The following is a 21822-nucleotide window of genomic DNA, read 5'->3' as shown; positions in this document are numbered from 1 at the left end:
TATCATGAATTTCCGGATCCTGACCCGACTCGACCAGTGCCATCAAAAGCTGAACCCGAGACTCGGGTACCCGACATTTTCGCCCACCCCTAGTGTTAACCCTTTGCACTCGGAACTATTTTAACACGAACACTAAACATTTCTTCTGTCCTAGAATAATTTCATTCATTAAACTGATGCAACTTACTCATGCAATACTCGAATGTTTAGTAATTTATCTATCATATGGCCGGACGGGTGGTACAACCGAGCAGGGGTGATACTACATGTAAAAATGAGTCGAAAAAGGGGGATAACATTTTTTTGTCTGACGCTTTGCTTTCGAGAAAATCGAGTTTTTAAATGCAGCGAATACGCGTGCTATAGCATAGGAATCGTCTGACGCGTCTGACCATGATCAACCAATTCTACTTTGTGCATGCTAAACTAGGCATGCACAACTCATAGCTCCAAGAGCGGCACGTGAGCAGTTCCTGTAAACTCCTGTTGCAGTTCTCCCCACCCTACGTGTGCCATCCAGCTCGCGACCGGCTCACGAGCCGAGTCGAGAGCTCCGACTCCCGCTCCCAAATCGTCCAGTTGTGCATGCCGGTACTAAACTAAAGCACGCAAACCTGGCGGAACTTTAAACTCGATTTTCAATTTCACATCTCGATTTTCGATATAACAATATTTAATGGTGCCTCAGGCTCAGAGTCCACATTCGAGTGCTAAGGATTAAGTATCCGACGTGACCATGTAAGAGTAGGTTTATGGGGGTGGGGGGGAGAGCCTCACCGAGGGAGGCCAGTGGTATGTATTCGTTTCGAGATCTTGGCCCCCTCCCCATTTAGTCTGGGGATGGTCACCGCGTGGTGGAGTTAATAACCACGACAAGATGGGTAAAGAATATGTTGACCGATAAAAAACTCAAGGTCATGAGAGGTGGCGTAACGGTTACAGGCACAGTGTCCAGAGGTTGCACAACAGCAACTGGGACGGGGTTCTACCCCTGCTCCAACTAGATCCATACGAAAAGTATAGGGACATACTATGTATCAAGATCATAAGAGGAACAAGGATTACAAATGGTTCGCACGTCTGCAGGGACTGAACTGGTATACCCGGGGTGCCGGACAAGGAGGGTGGGGAATCCGTAATGAGTGATTACCACCACGATTAAAAAAATGTATCCGATGTGAGGGTGCCCTAAATTACACGCTATACCCCTTAGCACTCGAATGGTGATTCTGAGGCGCCACTAAAAACTGCTGTACCGTTATTCAAAATATTGTTTACACTATTAAACGTGTCGACATCTAATCTAAGTATTGTATGAGGTATTATTGTACCAATTTTTCGTAGGTTGGAAATATTCTAGGTCGGAAGAAATGTTTAATTTTCGAGCTGAAATAGCTTCGAGTGTAAAGGGTTAAATTTACGTTATGATGAATATATTTATAAGTTAAAAAACAGTTTTTTGGAAATGTTGAAACCGATCGACGCGGTAACACGTACAGTAGATCCTCGAAGGTTGAGCATAATCTGTTCCAGAAGATCGTTCGATATGTTTGAACTTCGAATTAAGTTCGCCCATTTGGAATCATGTGAATTGGAGGGTAAGGCCTCGAGGAAGTGTTGAATTCCTTTCAAATAATATTAATTTTATATAAATTTACTTAAATTTTATAAATAATATTATTCCTCTCAAATAATATCAATTTTATACTTAAATTTTATAAACAATATTATTCCTCTTAAAAACGGCGAGCTAATATTGTTTTCCTTTCTTCTTAGTTCGCATTGAAGATAAATGACAGACAAATGACTGCTTCTTTCTTCGAAGTACGCGTTTTTGGTCTATGTTAGAAGCGGATGTTTTTGCTGGAATTTGGAATCGTTCGAACCTCGGGGGTCTACTGTAGAAGGAGAAGTACTTCAGAATTATGCTCTTGACAACATATGTCAAGGTACCCTTGTCCTTGGAACATCCTCCCCTAAACGTAAGTTTTACCATGATTTGTTTTAATTTGTATATCTTTTTACCAACACGAGAAAGATATATTGTGATACGTATGTGTAAAAGATAACGAAATTCTCATTTTTCATATAGGAAAGAAATGTATATTCTGTAAAACATAGACTTATATATACCACGCCTATAATACATGTATGTATAAAAAAGAAAGAAATCTAACTTTCACATGCTACATTTGTAGTTTATTGACCATGAAAGTCTATATTCTTTTTAATTAATATCACGGACAAGACACAGCAGCGGACATATGTATACATTTACATGTACTTATATATATATATGAACACAGAGACACTGTAAACTTTTTATTGTGTTTTACGTTCCAATGAAAATAGATAACTTGTTAATAACATACTCAATATTCTATTTGTACTTATCGCATCATTTATTGACTATGTTGATGGCAAATATAACATTGGAAAATTATAATATGTCTTGCTCTAATTTTTAAAGAGTGTATGCATATGATTAAAACGTTTTTTAAGTTTAAACTAATATTTTGTTGCTTTTCTATTAAATCTGTAATAAGACATCACGGGTTTTTGATGTTACACTTCGACGTTATCAATATTGATCCACGAAATCTCTATAAGAATGAGATTCAATGACTGACCAGACCATTTTGTGATATTCAATTCTTCATTCTCCGAAAAGTTTCAAAGTTTTTGGACGGGCCGCAGAGTACTTGTCCGTGGACCGCGTGTTTGACATGCCTGATCTATACTGAGAAAAGTAGTGGCAGAAAAGACTCCGGGCGTGAGCACTCTCTGTACATACTATATACCTAATCCTTTATGAAGATTCCATGATAAAAGTAAAACTACGGAGCTATAAATTCTAATAAACTGATTTATTATCTGTCCTTTATACAATACGTATATACGTTAGTCGGTGAGACTCAACGCTTTCCTAGTGTCCTCATTTACATATTACTGATTCACGAGCATACTTTCCTTTTTTCTTGTTTACACTCAAAAGATAACACTCTTATATGTACAGTGAACCACGAAAGTATTTTAACGCGCTTTAAAGTAGTATAACTTTTTTATAATTCTACCAAACGACCTGAGGTTTTGTAAGCAATTAGAAGCATTGGTTTTCTAAATCATTTGCAAAAAAGATTTTCCAAAAATTATAATTTACAAGGTTACATGCAAAAATAAAAAAGGCATTTGTTAAAACTTTCTTATTTGGGCCCTTAATGAAACTTTAAAATATATGTTTTGTAGATCTATGTGAGTTATACACATGCCGAAAATTTCATCAAAATCGATTAACATACCCAAGAGCTACGAGAGTTTCTGTTTAAAATCTACAGATTCTTACATCTTTCGATGCGTGTTGTTTTTTTCTGCGTCAACCGATTTCGATGAAATTTTCGGCATGTGTATAACTAACATACATCTACAAAACGCATATTTTAAATTTTCATTGCGGGCTTTAATAAAAAAAGTTATAAATGATGCGTCTTTTACTTTCTCATGTAATTCTTAGCAATTGCAATTTTTTCAAAATCTTTTTTGCATGTCATTTGGTAAATCAATTCTTCTAATTGCTAAAAAAAAAGTCAGGTTGTTTGGTCCGATCATAAAAAAGTTATACTATTTTAAAGTGCGGTCAAATACTTTTGTGGTTCACTGTATACCCGAAAAGGGACAGCACACAGAAATCGAGGAAAGTGAATCGTCAATCTATTAGAGCTGAGGCGCGGCGGCCAGTATTTGAGTTGACATATCGTTTCGTCAGTCAGCAGTAAAAATGAAGAGAGGTGACCGCATTACGACGTAAACGGATGCCAACTTTTCACCCATCAGAGCTTCTAGAAGCGTTCAGGTTCTGATGCACTTTCGTAACTTTCCTATCAGATTTCCTCTGTCCTTATTCCGATCGCCTTTACTGGATCATGGAAGCCAAATTCAGAACCACGATTTCGTAAACACATACATATGTAAATATCATTACCCGCATCTGGTATCTCATATTGTACGCTTTACCAAACACAATAAACCTTTATCATTTATTTATATCCAATGACGCCGAACCCTCTTGCGTCAATTAATTATACGAATTAATTGGTACACCAGCATTGCTCGGAAAATTTCCACGAATTCAAACCCCATTTGCAATGGGACCATGAAAAGAAATCGATCTCAGCTGCAGTTGATTTCCAGTGATTAGTCAATATCAGAGACCAAAAATATAACAGTTATTTTAGAAATTTTTACAAAAAGAGATCATTAAAGGAATGTTAATTTTTATTCAAATAGAAGTCAGGTGTTAAAAAATATTGCAGAAATCTTTCGAAAAACGAAGCTATTTAAAAATTTAAAGATTTGTTTGTTATGGTTGCAAGTAAACATTATGAATAGACAGCGAATTTTATGCGTTTATGAGAAAACGAGTATACATTAGAAGAATTTAAAAATAATGTTATATTATTTTTTACGTATTTTTTGAACATATTAAGAAAGAAAATTTTCCATTTCACTCCAGTTTGTTGCAACTCAGGTGGGAAATTTTTATTTTGCATAAAGATCCGCTGTCTATTTATGAATGACTAAAATCTTTCGAAAAACTTATTAATCGTTAATTGCGGTTAACGATTAAATTTCTACTTTACTCATTGATTACGATTAATGATTATTAATCGTCAATCGGATAATTGTTTACTGATTAACTGCTGAAATTTCGAAATAAAATACGGAATCAAAACTGTATGAATACTGAAAAAAAATGTAAACTGAATTTAGGTGTATTGTCATTTGGTCTATATATAATAAAAACTCTGTTTACGTGCTTTTATGTTTTTTTTCGATGATTTCTTTTTTTAATCAACGATTGACGATTAACTTCATTGAATCAACCGTCCATTTTTCAATGATTACCATTTTTAATCGTACCAACTCTGGCAGAGTTGGGCATTAATCAATTAAAATTTTAATCAAGATTGATTGATTGATGTGTGCGATTAAAAAAGGTAATCATTGAAAAATGGACGATTGATGAAGTTAATCAGCACACGGTCTATCCATACATTGTAATAAGGAAGGTGGAGAGAGACAGAGAGCGGAGACGGAGAGAATTGACAGAAATATATCTCAGTAAAAACTCAGTTTACATTTTTTTCAGTACGCATACAGTTTTGATTCCGTATTTCATTTCGAAATTTCAGCAGTTAATCATTAATCAATTATCCGATTGACGTTTACAATTGAAAAGATTGTAATCGTTAACCGCAATTAACGATTAAAGTAGGAGTTTAATTGTTAATTGCGATTAACGATTGAAGTAGGAATTTATTCGCCAATCGTTGCTTAAAGTTTTTCCCAACTCTGGACTGCGTATGTTTATACAATTGTCAATTTTTCTAGGCGAACTTAAAGAAAGTGGAATAAAATAGAATCTTATATTTCTAAATAAAAATTCTACTAAATTCTGTTGAATTTGATATATTCTACCCTTTTCGGAAAATTTCAGAAGCCATAAATGCATAAAAATCCGCAGTCTAGTGATCAAAATAAAGGGATTCCCCAGTTTCCTTGCATTCTGGTACACGGACTCGAGGATTCCGATCATACATATACAAATGATTACAAATCGCCATAATCGGTTTGGGTGACGCAATGCCCTCACATCGTAAACAACCACACTAGAACACAAGAGGGACCTTGACACTATGTTCACGTTTATCGTCGTTTTCACTGGTATCGGTGGTGATCCGCGGAACATTTCTCCCTCCCTTGGATCACCCAATTCTCTAATATAGTCATCGACAGGTGAAGAAGGTGGGAGCTGAATGGAGAACAAAACGGTGTGCGAGTCATTGTCACGATCAGTCCTTCTGTCGCGTGCTTAACGAGCAGGTCTCGTGTTTCGTCGTCGTCAAGATGTTTCCGTCAATATTCAAGACGCTGTTACTGGCCACGTTGCTACTCCTGGATCATGTCTCCGCGAAGAAGCCGCATGGCCCGATCCAAGAAGCGATTCAGAACGGTCTCGCGGCAGAATACGATCGACAAAAGTGCATTTGGAGACGTGGCAACGATAAGGATTCATGTCCTGATCCCGATATTCGAGTCTTCCTTTATGCATCCGACCGACCCAGAAGAGAGTTGGACTCCAGATCGTCGGACTGGTTGCGTCAGGATTATGATCCAACTATGGAAAATGTTCTTCTCGTGCACGGATATGCGGGTATGTTCTGACAACGTAATTTTTTTAAATTTTACCGATCATACATTTTCCCATTTTTTAATTATTGAAATTATAAAGATGCTTTCGTTACAAATTATTCGATAAATTTCTTTATTCAAGCACGTATTATCATAAAAATTGTGGCAAATCTAAATAAGTTCTGTCGTGTAATTGTTATAAAACAACGAATATCCGACAGATTTTGTACCCGGTACGGTTAGTGTTAATTCACGGCGTTTAATTCTACTTAAAAAGAATAAGTAAAAAGTTAGCTGTTTCTCACGGAAGTGGGGGTTGAGATACTAAAAATTTTGTGTATCATACATATAACTGTAAAATATAAGTGACTCTTATTAAACCTTGGCACTCGAATGATGACTCTAAGGCGCCAGTAAAATTGCTATTATTCAAAACAGTTTTAATATCGTTAAATTCGTCTGAATTCTATAAATTGGAAAAAGCTCAACTGTTGTGTACGAGAAGACAGGCTCAATTCGATGTGCACAATGTAAAAAAGATTACATAGAATAAACATGACCTGGGTTGAAAAAAATGTCTTGATTTTCGAATTAAAATTGCTTCGAGAACAGTTAATATTCCGGCACTATTAAATGTACGATAACTTTTTTAAATTATGGTCCACACGACTTGGGTTTTTTTAGAAGTTAGAACAATTAGCTTACTACACGCCGCGAAAGAAATTTTGAGAATATTGTAACAAATCGAATTTTTACTTTTATAATAATAAATCGTTTTTCTGCATCAACCGATTTTGATGAATACTGTTGGTTGGTTATTTTGTCGGTCACCAAATGAAACGTGTAGTTTCATAAAACTTAAATACAACTCACGACTATAAGATTTCAAGCTATGCCACCTAGAGGTTTCGCCGAACTATGATGATGCAAAAAATATTTTGACGTAACTTGAATCGTATTGAAGAATCAGCATACGTTAAGGATATTTTTCTTCGGAGGTCGTTTTTCGGACTTTTCAAGGTTATCGACGTTTTGTACATACAGCAATATTTATTTTTTATTGCACAGTGTAGCTGATCAACGAAAGAAATACGTCCGGTTATGTATTATCACATGACCTTGACATAACTCCGAAAACTAAAGATTTGCGTAAAATGTCCGGCGTGATCGCAGGCCTTGGCCAAAACTCCTGAACCTCTATACAGTTACTCACATAACTGATCACACATACTTTAGACCAGAATAACCTTTTCATGAATGGACCAAACGACTTCAATTTCTCTGTAAGGCTCGAAGGATTAAGTAAATAAACATGTTGAAAGAATGCATTTGGTCGGAAAGAAAGTGAAAAGAAATAGCAAAAATAGATTTTTCATCCGGCTCAATAACGAAAATTTAAAAAATTTGTTTTGTAAACTCCTATGAATTATATACATATATTCGGAGATTTTCGAAAGTGGTAAAAATTGCAATTGTTCATGATTTTCGGCCTTCTTACCACTTTTGGTCGTTTATAATCCGTAAGCCAATTTCAATGAAATTTTCAGAACGTGTATAATTCATTTATTCATATGAGTTTACAAAACACATCTTTCAAATTTTCGTTATTGACCCAGCTAAAAAAGTTGTAAAAATCCATTTTTGCTATTGTTTATAACAATTCCGAACAAATGCATTTTTTCAACTTATTTATTAGATGGCATTTAGTAAACTAATTCTCCTAGCCTTACAGCGAAATTGAAGTCGTTTGGTCCATTCATAAAAAGGTTAATGCGATTTAAAGTGTGTGGAATCAGTTATGCTACTCACCGTAGCTACAGTGACTCAAACAATTGATCAAATGTTTAATTTTGTTTCAATTTTTATTTAATTGAACACATGTTACGAAGATATGTAACAAAATATTTTATTATAATACATACATAGTTTTCGTAGTTCATATAATACAGAATTAACTTAAATATATTACACTTTTTAAACAAAATTAAATGAAATTAACAAATTATGTAATCATCAAATTTTTGAGTTTGAAAAAATGAAATATCAGTACTTCGTATACCCTCCTTTCGCTTTCAGTACGGCTTCTATGCGTCTTGGCATTCTATCTACTAAACTTTTACACTGTTCAGCCTTAATATTTTCCCAAGCGGTTTTAACTTCTGACAACAATTCAATAATACTTCTTGAATTGTGATCGAAGTTGGCAACTGTTCTTTTTAGTAAACCCCATAGGTGTTCTATTGGGTTCAGATCGGGAGACTGTGGGGGCCAGTCTAAAACACTAAAACCATGAGCTGTTAACCATAGTTATTTGCTAGATATTTGCTATTTACTAGAACCTTACTAGATTTTCGATCGAAAAAGTGGGTCTGCGCGCTGACGGTTTTTGTCCTTATTTCAGCAAATTTTGGGCTGGGTGAGGGCTCATTCTAAAGAGGAAGATTCACCGCATGGTGCTCTGGTCATCCCAACATTCAAAAAGTCTTTTGGAGACAGAAAAATGCATTGAAATTTGCTGGTTTTTTCCCTAGATTTTCACTCTACTTTGGACACTAATATTATTAGATATAAATATAATCTCGTTAACCTCATGACCAGAGCACCAAGCGGTGAACCTTCCTCTTTCCAATGAGCCCTCACCCAGCCCAAAATTTGCTCAAATAAGGACACTAAGTGAAAACTACGAAACCCATGTTTCGAGCCATTTTTCTAGTAAGATTCTAGTCCCTTTCTAGTTACAAACCGAGGGTATACTACCCCCTTACGGTCGATTTACGTTAGCCAGCCATGGCCAGTCCGGCAGCACTTTACTACCCTGGTTTTGTATCTAGTATATATCGGGAATGCTGGATACAAAACCAGGGTAGTAAAACACTGCCGGACTGGCCGTGGTTGGCTAAGGTAAATCGACCTTAAGTGTTTCTGAAAGCCCACTTAGCTGAATACCACCCTGTATCGTCGAATTTCGCATATACCATAAACCCATAAAAATTGACGGTCTACCAATAAGACGGACAAATGAAGAAAATCTTATTAATGCTCAGGTGGCGACGACACTCTCCCCATAGCGGTGCTCAGAGATGCGTACCTCCGGAACGGCAGCTACAATGTCTTTCTGGTCGATTGGGGTGCGCTATGTTCACCCCCCTGTTACCCGGCCGCGGTAGCAAATCTTCGGCCAGTGGCTAAATGCCTAGCCGGCACTTTAACGACATTGAGAGATCTTGGTTTGCCGATCGCAAGGACAACTTGCGTGGGACACTCATTGGGCGCGCACATCTGTGGCATCATGGCAAACTTCCTGCTGTTCAGGATGCACCGAATAATCGGACTGGACCCTGCAAGGCCGCTACTCCGTCCTGGTTACGTGAATCGTCTTGACAGCGGGGATGCCGATTTTGTCGAGGTGATTCACACGAACGCCGGATATTACGGGGAGAGCGGCCGAATGGGCCACGTGGATTTCTGCGTGAATGGCGGGAAGGTGCAACCATTCTGCGAGGACAAATCGAATTCGCAACTCTGCAGTCACGTGTGGGTGGTTTGTTACATGGCCGAGAGTATAGACAATGACGGCCAGCAACCAATGGCGGAGCCGTGCTCCAGAAGGTGTCCGTCCGGTCCCAGAATCGAGAGCAGGCCAGGCGAGTACGTGTCCATGGGACAACACACGCCGATCGGCACTATGGGCTCCTTCTGCTACACCGGAAAATATCCTCCGTATTGTCCTAAATACGGAAACGGACGTGGCGACGAAAGATGCTGCCTGCCGGAGGGCAAGCCGTTGTCTTTGTCGCTGTGACAGGGTAAGTCGTATGGAAACGATATCGCACGTGTGTATACCAATTTCCCCAGGTCCAACAGCCAGTGTACAGATCTAGTAAACGATAGTTCAGTGAATAGAATGCGGCAGCACCACAAGAAGACTTTTCAAGAGTAATTTAGAATTCGTTTACTCGATACGACAATTTCAATTTTGTATAATTTGGACTAGGACTGTTACTTTCCTTCGAATTTCGAAACTTCCATTTCAGAATCTTCGAAGGTAATTAGTAGACTGCGGATTTTATGCATTTACGACAAAAAAGAGCACGTACACTTTAAAACAGTGCACATAATATTTAAGGACATCAATGTATTAGTTCCAGTTTAATAGGATAATTAAAAGAATACAATTTCTATTTGGCTCCTGCCTCCTGAAATCGATACGAACGTTTTTTATTTTGCATATCCGCAGTCTAGCGATGAGTATCGATGTTTCGAAACTCCGAATTTCAAATCTCCGTAGTAAATTAGAAGATTTAAAAGAAATGGAGCCACCATTATACCACAGCTATAAGATTGAAGTTGGGCATTTTTTGAAAATACTGTCAAATGTTTTATTTATATTTTTATTTGTCAAATGTGACATAACATGAAACTCATAAGTTACAGCTTCATACGATTCGAAGACTTCGAAACTTCGGACACTTCGAAGTTCCCTTTGTCCTTCGAATTCTTCGAAGAGTCTAAGCTTCGGAAAAGTAACAGTCCTAATTTGGACTAGTGGAGGAGTGACTGTATGTGGACCGAAAATCGTAAGCTTCCGTTGTTCGATCTTTACCCCTTGGATACACGAATTCGGTCCATGGAATCCACATCGTCGTAACTTCCTCCTGTGCGTTTGGATGCACAAGTTTGCGTTCGTGACGAATGGAGTATGTATAAAGGTCGATTTACACCAGTTTTTCCCAACCTTTTTTGTGCCATGCTCCACCTAAGCCTTTCTAAAATTCTTATGCTCCCTATGTAGCATGTACAGTTAGGAGCATAACTGATCACACACACTTTAAACCAGAAAAACTTGTTTGTTAATGGACCACGCGACTTCAATTTCTCTGTAAGGCTAGAAGAATTAGTTTAGTAAATGACGTCTAATAAATATGTTGAAAAAAACAATAGTAAACATTGATCTTTACAATTTTTTCACTGGCCCAATAACGAAAATTTAAAAGATGTGTTTGACCAACTCGTGTAAATTATATACGTTCTGAAAATTTCATTGAAATTGTTTCACGAGTTATAAACAATCCAAAGTGGTAAAAATTGCAATTTTCCTAGATTTTCGGACTTTTTTCGGGTTTACGAGTTATAGACGATTAAAAATGGTCAAAATCGAACGGCGAATATTTCTGCAGCCGCGCTCTGATTGGTCCGTGTTTATCGAACATTTCGTAAAGGAAAAAGGAATCTGCAAAACTCTTTTTTTAAATTTTCGTTACAAATGTCCACATGAAAATGTTTTAAAACCCAACTTGTATTTTTTTACTTTTATTTTTTTTCCTACTAAGTGCAATTTTTCCAAAATTATCAGTTGTCTAGTTTGGTGCACAAACTGAAGTCGATGGATCCATTAGTAGAAAAGTTATTCTGACGTAAAGTGAGTGCCATTAATTATGTGACCGACGATCCTTGGACCTCAACAGATGTTTAGAGGGTAAAACTTACGTTTAGGGGAGGCAGCTCCGATGACCGTGACCTTGACATATGTTGTCGAGAGGACAACATTCTGAACATCTTTTGTCTACAACTACCCGGCGCTCGCTCTTAGCTTTCGAGATATTTGCGAAAAACTATTGCAAATACTGTATTGAATTTTACGTATTCTTCTACGCTCCGTGGCAACGTACGGCTGCCATAGTTTCGAATGAGCTAGACCTTAGATAAATAAACATCTGGCGAATGAAAATTATAATACATAAAACAGTGAATCATTCGACTAATTTTGTTGATCCTCAAACTGGAGTTCATACACAAAATATTGAAAGATTGTGGAGAGATCTGAGAGCCAGCATTCCTCGCTATGGCATACGTGACTATCATTATATGTACTAATTATATTGCCGAATTTTTATTTAAAAGAACGTACAATTTTGATAAACGCATTGATGCTTTTTTCGAAATAATGAATTCTATGTATCGATTAGACCATTTAAATGCTGAATAAAATTCTCATTTTGAGATAGATAGTTTTCGAAATATTCACAATGTCGTCTGCGTCTCTCTACCCCCTCGCCACCTAACCCTAACTAATTCTGATTGCATGATTTTTCCATTACCAGTTCAAATTCTGTTTAAAGGTTATATAGAAGGCAAAAATTATGCGATCAGAATTAGTTAGGGTTAGGTGGTGGGGGGCGTAGAGGGCCGGCCCGACCACGCATGCGAAAATCCAGAAGTAGTCTTTCAAAATTGAAAGCTCTCCCTATTGATAGAGTGACACTCTGTTCTGATCCCCACAATGTGTTTACAAACAAAAAATAAACAGATGCCACCCCGGAATAGGCTTACGTTGCCACGGAGCATGCAAGAATACGTAAAATTCAATACAGTATTTGCAATAGTTGTTCGCAAATATATCTCGAAAACTAAGAGCGAGCGCCGGGTAGTTCTAATGACAAAAGTTGTTCAGAATGTTGTCCTCGATAACATATATCAAGGTCAAGGAGTTGCCTCCCCTAAACGTAAGATTTACCGTTTAGAGTACTCTCGGTACATCGAAGAAGGAGACGAACAAATTGATATGCTAGCGTTAATAGGACACCCGAATCAAACGGACGTTTGGTCAGCTGTTGCCTAACCGAAAAGACACAAGTGTACAGTGACAAGTGGATCTTCGTACGGTACTGCGAACCGTGCAGTCCGATTCCGGAACGCGATTGCGTATTCAGATACAGTACACGTCCGGAAAAATCTTGCGTTCGTGATCTACCATGCGATCAATCCCGTTAACCGTTCCACTGAACCACCCGTGAACGTATTCTTGACAATGTCCACTGACAGAGAAACCAATTTCTTTCGATTCTCCTTCGCGAGCAAAGTCTATTACGGTTAGATTGGTCACGGTGATGCTAGCGCAGTGATCGGCAAAGTCATTGGTGAAAAGAGCCAAGTATCAGCAGTACAACGATTTAGATTTCTTTTGAGAGTCAAATTCCTTTAGAAGAATCTTCGAGAAGCTTCGGAAAAGTAACAGCCCTAGTCTATGGCACCCATGACCAAAATATAGCTTCTTGACATTGCTCAACACTAAACCTATCGAGCTTTAAAAGTAACTGGTACGTGTTCCCTTATATAAATGACAAGTGTGATTTTATTTAGACTTTGTACGGCTCCTATTGTATAATACGTGCTCTACTAGAGCTATCTATACACTGATTTCTTATGAATAGACTGCGGATTTTATGCATTTATAACAAAAATTGGTACGTACAATTTAAAGCAGGGGACATATTTAAAAAATTTAAGAACATCAACGTATCGGTTTCAGTTTAATAATATAATTAAAACAAGAAAGAAATTTTTATTTAATCTGCGTGTCTTTAGAATCGACGCAGATATTTTTTATTTTGCATAAAAATCCGCAGTCTGCTTATGAAACAATTTATATTATATAAATACAGTAAATCCTCTATAGGCACAATAATTTCTATACGATAGATGCGACCAAGAATATCCCCCCCAACTTAGTACAGGGTAAACAACAGTGCTAAGCGGGAAATTGTTCTATTGTACTAATGCTATTTCATACCTGAGAATGATACATCAAGTATCATAAAACCGCAATTTAAACACCGTAATACACACCTTAAAATCTTTGTAGAGCGATCGACCACCCAAGGGGGAACTTAAACGCGCTGTCCTTCTCTACGTTCGACTCGGCCTTTGGAGATAAAAAATAGCTATACCCTATACGATAGATGCGACCAAATCCCCCCGAGGCTGTCGCGTCTATAGAGGATTTACTGTAATTGTGAAATTAAAAATCTGGAAACGTCATTTTGACCGGTGATGGTAGGTTTGGTGTTAAACAAGTTCGCTTTCTTTGTTTGTGGTAGCGTTTTGTGATGAAGCGACGACCTCGTTACAACCAGAAAGAACAATATTTATTAATGAAAATGCGGCTGAAAGATTTCCCATCATTGGACATTGTTAGTTTTCTATTCACCTGTGCACTGGATGGTTAACTCGATCTGGTGATACTTTCACAAGTTGGAGCATCGAATTTCAATCGAGTTATCGAGAAATAAACATTCTATAACTATTCATCCAGGAATAGAGAAAACAAATTGTAACTACTGGAGTATTTCATTCTGTTTATTCGTGACTGATTTCGCAATGTATATCTAATGTAATATATGTAATTAATTAATATATATAATAAAATATTATTAAGTATAAGGCTGCAAATACCATTAGTACTTTGGAAACGCGCATCTGTTTCTGCCATACTTTCCAAGCTTCGAACGTTTCGATACATATGTAAGTGGAATAAATGCGTTGAATATTGCAACTTCCATCCGTCGCGTTCAAGGCTCTCAACATTTTCTTGAGATTCCACATCTCGTAGAAAGTTCAGGACTTGTAGTCACATATAAATTAGATGCGAGCGTCCAACGGGTGTTTTGTACAATTTCATACAACATGAGAAAATTTATCTGTCCATGTTTTTGCAACCCAAAATAATTGGGAAACATTATTTCCTAGTTATACAGCTAGGAGCATAACTGACCACACACTTTAAAGCAGAATAACATTTTTATGAATGGGCAAATTGACTTCATTTTCTCTGTAAGGCTAGAAGAATTAGTTTAGTAAATTACGTATTAAAAATATGTTGAGAAAATGCATTTGGTCGGAATTGTGAAAAAAAATAGCAAAATTTGATTTTTTCAGCTTTTTTTGCTGGGCCAACAACGAAAATCTAAAAGATGTGTTTGGTCAACTCGTATCAATTTTTTCACCGCACAGCTCACCTCGCTGCTTTACTATAAATCCATCCTAAAGCGGCCCCTACACGGTCAATCAGGAATTACAGTCTGATTGAACAGTCAGACTGTCAATCCTGACTGTGATCCTGACTTCAATCAAAATAAATTCAGTCGGTAACAAATTCTGATGATTATAAAAATTATTTTCGAATGGACGAAAACCTATTGAAGACTGTTACAATAGTTTCTCCTCCACTTCCTGTGATTGAAGCTCGGATTTCGGATTTCCAAATGTCTGGAAATGGAGGGTCAGTCCAGGTCAGTCCATTTCATCAATCCGCCTTTTACGATCAATCCGAATGTCAATCTTCGACGTGACTATTCCGATTGACCGTGTACGGTCCGCTTAAGGCTCGGACGATCTTCCGCATGATTTGCCGTCGTCTTAACAACGTATAAACATACGGCGGGCCGTCGAATGTTCTGGACAGCGGATCGTTCTGGAACGTTACTACATTAGCAAAAAAATGTTCGTTTCCGACGAACTTTTTGGAAACTTGGCCTAGGTATTCGAGCCAAGTACCCCACTGTGCGTCGTTGACAACAACTTAATATGCAAAGAGCAGTTATGCTGAGGACCGTCAAGTGTCCGCCGCGCCGCTCCGTTGCAAAACAATTTCTGTTGTCCCAGCTTCCGTTCGTAATGTCTACGATGCACTTGTGCACCATTCCAAGGCTTTCGAGATTCTCACGAACGACGGGGAGTGGTTCGTCGAGAAAAAGCGATTCGGAGCAGTACTATGGGAAATTTCGCAGACTTGAAAGGGAACGTATTGAGAGGGCCAATCGGAAGCTGGCTGTCGAATCCAGATGTCTGCGAACGGCCGACAAACCGGCGCGGCGCGACGCAACGCGACGCCCTGCTGACTCCAAAGTGTTTCAGGAGACATTGATACTGGGTGCTGCCGGGATCCTCGGGAAGGCGACGTTTAGACGCGACACGGTCCTTTACAATTTACAACAAGAACTCGTGTCTTTACAGACACTTCCTCTTCAGGGTAGCGATTTCTCAGATTTGCCTAATAACTATGGTTCATCTTTAACTCACCGACAATTATATCAACAACAATCGTTTCACCGACACCATTTCATCGACATCTAACTGCGTTGACAATATTAAAGGGGTAGTCTCCTTTTTCCTGGATTGCAAGGGTTCGGGATTCGCCTTCTCATTTCTCGATAGTGCGTGCAATGGGGTTTATCAGTAGTCAAAAGCACTAGATAAAAGATCAATCTAGGCCGCGATCGCCCTCAAAAGTCCTATTTCTACATTTACGAGGCGTAATTTGCATTATTCGGAAGCATACAACTGCGCATGTTGCTATTGTTATAGCTACATGCTGCCGAATAATGCAAATTACGCCCCGTAAACGGAAAAATAGGACTTTGGAGGGAGATAGAGCCCTAGATCGATCTTTTATCTAGCGTTTTTGGCTACTGAAAAACCCCGTGTTTGTATTATCGAGAAATGAGAAGGCGAATCGACCACCTTAACTCACCGACATTTTGAGATCACCGACAGTCACATTTCCCCGAAAATCATTTCACTGATAAACGTTTTCACGGATACCGGGTTTCACGGGCAATAGTTTCAACTTTTCAAAGATTTCTTAATCTTCTGAAAAGAATGGAAAGGTCTGGAAAAGGGTGAGAAGAACGTTGAGAAAAGAATTAAATTATACGGCTATAACAATAAGATTGGTGTAAAAAGTCATTTATTACAACGATAATAGCGGTAAAAAATTGTCGTTTTCCTTAGACTATGTATCTTAAGTAACGATATCGTCGATAAAACTATTTCAATTTTCTCAAAAATCGATGCGTAAGTTCTGGTGTAAAAATACATATACATGATATAAACAATAGACAAGTATAATCGATTAACAATTATTGGAAAGATAATATAACATGTTTAATACTGGCAAAACCATTGTTATGCATGTTCTTCGTCCAGAGGATCGAGTACATCGAGGAACCACCGTATCGCGAATAACAGTAATCATTGCGCTCTTAATAATTAAACATTTTCTCCCATTCTTCCTTTATTAAGGCACTAATAGTAAATTGTACGTATTTGAATTCGAAATACATATATCTATCATACAATATCAGGCACTTATTTCTAGCACCTGCCTTTGTACAGAAGAGAGATTATTGCCTTCGGTAACATTTAAAACAGTTTAACCCTTAGCACACACACTCGAGTGGTGCCTAAGAGGGTCACGACTAAAAATTGCTGTACCATTATTCAAAATATTATTTACATTATTAAATGTGTCGGTATCTAATCCAATTAAAAACAATCAACCCTTTGCACTCCTTTGTCGAGTGTAACTCGACATTATAGAAAGAAAAATGTAAATAAAACGGGTTTTTTACGACTGCGTCGACCGCGCCGAAAGTACAAAGGATGTCGAACGTAGTAAAGGACAGCATGTAGCTCGAGCTTCTTGGCCCCTCGCGGAGATGCTCCGCAGTGGGAGGGGTAGACGAAGGGACAGTGATCGTGGAGATCCTCAAGGAGCTAGATCGCGACTTTACTGTATTTAGTTATTTAATTGTCTTATTTTTTAGTTAAAAACAAATATAAGTTCCAAAAATGTAAATTACGACGAAGCTTGAGAGCTATATTTAATGTAATTAGTAAACAAAATTGTCTGTCTTTTGAAGTATAAATTTTAAATAAACTACTTAAAATAGCAGGGAATTGTTGGCAACAAAATTGGAAAAAAATTCGAAGTGCAAAGGGTTAAGTATTGTATGAAGTATTATATCGATTTCATATCTATAAAAAGAAAAAATCATATGGAATGAAATCCAGGTCGGATAAATGTTTAATTTCCGAGTTAAAATAGCTCCGAGAGTGAAAAGGGTTAATTTATGTGAAATATCTTTGGTCGCATATCATCTTCGAGAACATCTCGCTAACATTCATTTCACATCGATAGATATAAGATACTTGTGAGCAAGGCACCAACGCGTTTCTTTAAAAGCTCGATATTCCAAAATACCCTATATACACCTACCAGAAGTGTAACCCTTTAAAAACGATTATTTCTAAGCCTATGTCGAATGTCATAGGACAAAATACAAACGTGTCCTCTCCACTGCTCGATTCTCGTTCTCAAAGGTAACTTTTCACCACACGCACGTACACAGGCACACATACACGCACAGCAACCATCCAAATATCGATTGGCTTTCACATTTTTACATTATAGAACTATTTAGGTCGGACCGCATACTAGACCGGTCCTCTATCATCACTAAATATGTATAAGAAATCTTTGGTGCATCGTCCATAGTAACCAAATCGCTGGTGGACAATATTTGTATTCTTAATTACAATTAGAAATTTAATCTTGCCATTAATTCATATTTAACAAGGCGAAAGGAAACACTGTTGTAAGCATTAGGACACTGCGGTACGTGAACCACATCTCGAACAACATTGCAAAGTTTCTCGAAGTTTCATGAAATATTTCAGTGCAGTCGGCACTTCTTATTATCTCAGGTGATTGCATAAATTCGTGCTCTACAAAACAATTGCAGAAAATCATGGTGAGCATATAATTGATTAATAAAGTTGTATTCTTCAAAGTTTAACCATTGAATTTCGTTTTCAAATCGGGCACGAACTTATGCAATCATCGGATGTAATGAAACATTTACTGAAAACATTACAAAATGTACGGGTGTGCGGCTACCCGAAATGTGACGAGTGAGATAGACACATGTGTTACAAAGACTCCTGAGTTTTGATGAAGTTTATTAAATTATGAGTAGACTGCGGATCTTTATGCAAAATAAAAACTATTATTCTTCCCTATTATGTTCCGTCGATTGAGAAGAATACAGTATCTTTAAATTTTCCTAAAATTTTTGCAATTTTAATACATTAACGACATTAACGATTATTGACGATTATTATTAACGTCATCTAATAGTTTCATTTAAGATTGCAATGTAAAAGAAAATTTCTATGCTTTCTTTTAGTACAGCAGAATTATTGAAACCCTATTAATAGGCTCCCGGCAGGTAGCGTTAAATTACTAATTTCTGTCATAAATGCATAAAATCCGCAGTCTAGTCATAAGTAAATATATGGAGAAACAACATTGCCGCACTATTTTTCAGGTATATTTTCTTAGCAAAAAGAAATGTTTCGTTTTCGGCAGACTTTTTGAGTTTCACGAAATATTTCAATGAAGTCGACACTTCTTATTACAATTGGGTTGGCAAGAAAGTAATTTCGGTATATTAAGGTGAAATAAAAAGCCAATTGTTCTATTCAAGCAATGGACTTTGATGAATAGAATATTTTCCATTTTGTTCGATGATCTTTTACCATCTTTTTGCCAGCTTCATAATTCCGAGCTCATAAAACTTCGAAATTTTCCCAGAATTGGCTTTTATTTCACCTTAAAATACGAAAATTGCTTTCTTGCCAACCCAATGTAATGAAGCATTTACTGAAATCATTACAGAACATTAGGTGTGTGCGAAATTTCATGGACCGTAATCACGTGTCCTTTCAATCTAATTTTTCATTTTAACTTTTCGAGTACCTGAATATTGTAATTTCGGGACCTGGATCCAACACGCCTACAATTTCGGGGGTACCGTAGCTTTACAATCTCTCGCACATCCCTAGAAAAAATGTTGCAGATCTCGAGATTTGTTGACGAGAGTGCAGATACACGATTGGTGCTCCTAATAGTGTTTCGAGAATTGTGGCATCGATTGGTACTGTAGCCTAATCAGGTCTTGTTGCATCGTGAGGGAAGGGTGAAATAATCGGAAGTAGTGCGCGGGGAAGTTCAAAAGATTCTCGTGTCTGGTTAGGCTCGAGGACGAGTTCGGCGAACATTTTGGTGTCGAGTCGACCCAAGGTCGGTGTAGACGAGGTTGTGCGTCGTGATCATCATCCTTAGATAATAAATTTTGATTGATCATGGAGGGCAACGGTGGACTGATACCCCCGCAGCTACTGACACCGCTGTCATCGAGACTTCCGGTTTCGCTGGATGCAGTTTTCGGTCTTTGAGCGACAACGTCCAAATGATTCATTCTGTTTGATTCGGATTTCGAGGATATGTTCTCTTCTTCGTCTTCTACGCGATTCGATCTATCCCCTTCAGTTTGCTGGAACTTTCTCTTGCATCGTGATTGGCCGGTCTCCCGAAACCCCTTCGCGAAAGGATTGTTGTCGATTTTCAAGTTGGTGATGTTCTCGTTCTGTAACAGATCATACGAACGATGTTCACAATTTTGTCTTTGTATCCATATTAATACAGTTTCAATCGTAACTGTTCAAACGATAAAGAAGTTTGAAATCTACAGGGTGTCTCGCTTACAATTAACCGATTCGTTTTCTTGGACGTGATATGTCGCGACGGCCGATACTGTTTGTATAAAGTCACAGACGTGTTGCGTCCCGATGCATAGTGTGATATTTCGATCATTTAGGGCAATTAAATTCTTAATTTTCTTTTTTGTTATCGCATATTTTGTTAAAACTCCTCAAAATATGATGATTTCTATTTACACTCGTCTCTCAATTTACGCGAATGTCCGTTCCACGTGGATTTGATTTACGCGAATAAAAAAACGTGTAAATTGAATCTGTAAACTTGATAAGGTTCCAGAGGCCACACTACTCCTAATGTTCCCCTTACTTTCCGCGTAAATTTAGATAAAATTACGTAAATTTAGGTTAAGTTCCGCGTAAATTGAAGTAAATTTGCCGCGTAGAACATATACTCGCGTAAAAAGTGCCGCGTAAATTGAAGGTGTACTTTAACCCTTAGCACTCGAGTGGTGCCTCCGAAGCGCCACTAAAAATTGCTGTACCATTATTGAAAATATTGTTTACATTGTTAGATATGTCGGTATCTAATATTGCTAAATATTATATAGTATAGTATAGTATTGTATCAAGATTTTTCTGTCTGAAGAAATGTTTAATTATCGAGTTAATATAACTCCGAGTGCAAAGGGTTAACCCTCATTCGTCCCTCGTGTCAATTTGACACAGTTTTCCCGAAATAAGTTATACTGTTCTGTTATTTGTAGGTAAAGGCCACTTTTTCGAACCTTTATTAGTAGATTCTTACCTGATAAGCGGTCACAGCGATGAATTCCGTTTCCCTGAATTTGAACGACGAGGCTGGATGGGAGTACAAGTCACTTATTCTCGTCGCGTCGTCGCAGCGAATGATCCAGATGCGCGGAATGTATTTGTGCATGGATGTCAAAACTACCTGCAAAGTTAAGTAAACGTTTCATATAAGTATTCGCTATTGAAACCAGTTAAAATACAGGATGGGGCAATAACTTTGTCCACCTTGAATATTTCCGTTCCTTGTAATGATACGAAAGAATGATATTAAATATAATATAAACAAAAGTTGATAATGTAGAGGGGTACGTATCGTGACGTAAAAAATGTTACAGAGATTTCAAGATCACCTGGATTCTTTTTAAATGGAATGATCTTCTGTTTGTATCATAAAAACGATAAAATATCGAACTCTGCGTAAAAATCTATTGATTGATTCGTCCTTTTATTATTTGTTTTACGTCGCATCAATCTGCTTATTAAGCGACGGCACCTACAGTTTATTAAGGTGGATTACATACCATCTAATAAACGTCCTAGATCTGATAAATCAATCGTTATTTTCATGTTTAGACGCACATTTTACAAGAGAGAACTTTGCACACAAGTAGAGTAAGTTATGCCTAATACAATTCTAGTTTTATGCTACTTCTCGCATTAAAGGGGTGAGATCAGCTCAAGAACAAGAAATATTACAAAAAA

General features: G+C 37.5%; 2 protein-coding genes across 2 annotated transcripts in view; one reads left to right on the top strand and one right to left on the bottom strand.

The window, feature by feature from the left end:
• Nucleotides 1-1857: 1857 nt before the first annotated feature.
• Nucleotides 1858-14409, top strand: LOC143207416 (phospholipase A1). The gene is made up of 3 exons (XM_076420860.1): nt 1858-1982; nt 5794-6211; nt 9234-14409. The coding sequence occupies exons 1-3, from the start codon at nt 1926-1928 to the stop codon at nt 9989-9991; spliced, it is 1233 nt and encodes a 410-aa protein (XP_076276975.1). The 5' UTR covers nt 1858-1925; the 3' UTR covers nt 9992-14409.
• A 2294-nt stretch (nt 14410-16703) lies between these two features.
• LOC143207415 (T-box transcription factor TBX3) overlaps nt 16704-21822 on the bottom strand; it is a 31900-nt gene continuing 26781 nt past the window's right edge. Inside the window, exons 4-5 of the mRNA XM_076420859.1 lie at nt 21116-21262; nt 16704-20237 (exon numbers count right to left, since the gene is read on the bottom strand). Coding sequence (XP_076276974.1) covers nt 19713-20237; nt 21116-21262 — 672 coding nt within the window. The 3' untranslated portion in view covers nt 16704-19712. The remainder of the gene's footprint in view (nt 20238-21115; nt 21263-21822) is intronic.

This window comes from Lasioglossum baleicum, chromosome 3, assembly GCF_051020765.1.
Source record: "Lasioglossum baleicum chromosome 3, iyLasBale1, whole genome shotgun sequence".
Taxonomy (NCBI): domain Eukaryota; kingdom Metazoa; phylum Arthropoda; class Insecta; order Hymenoptera; family Halictidae; genus Lasioglossum; species Lasioglossum baleicum.
This window is presented reverse-complemented; position numbering and strand designations above follow the sequence as displayed.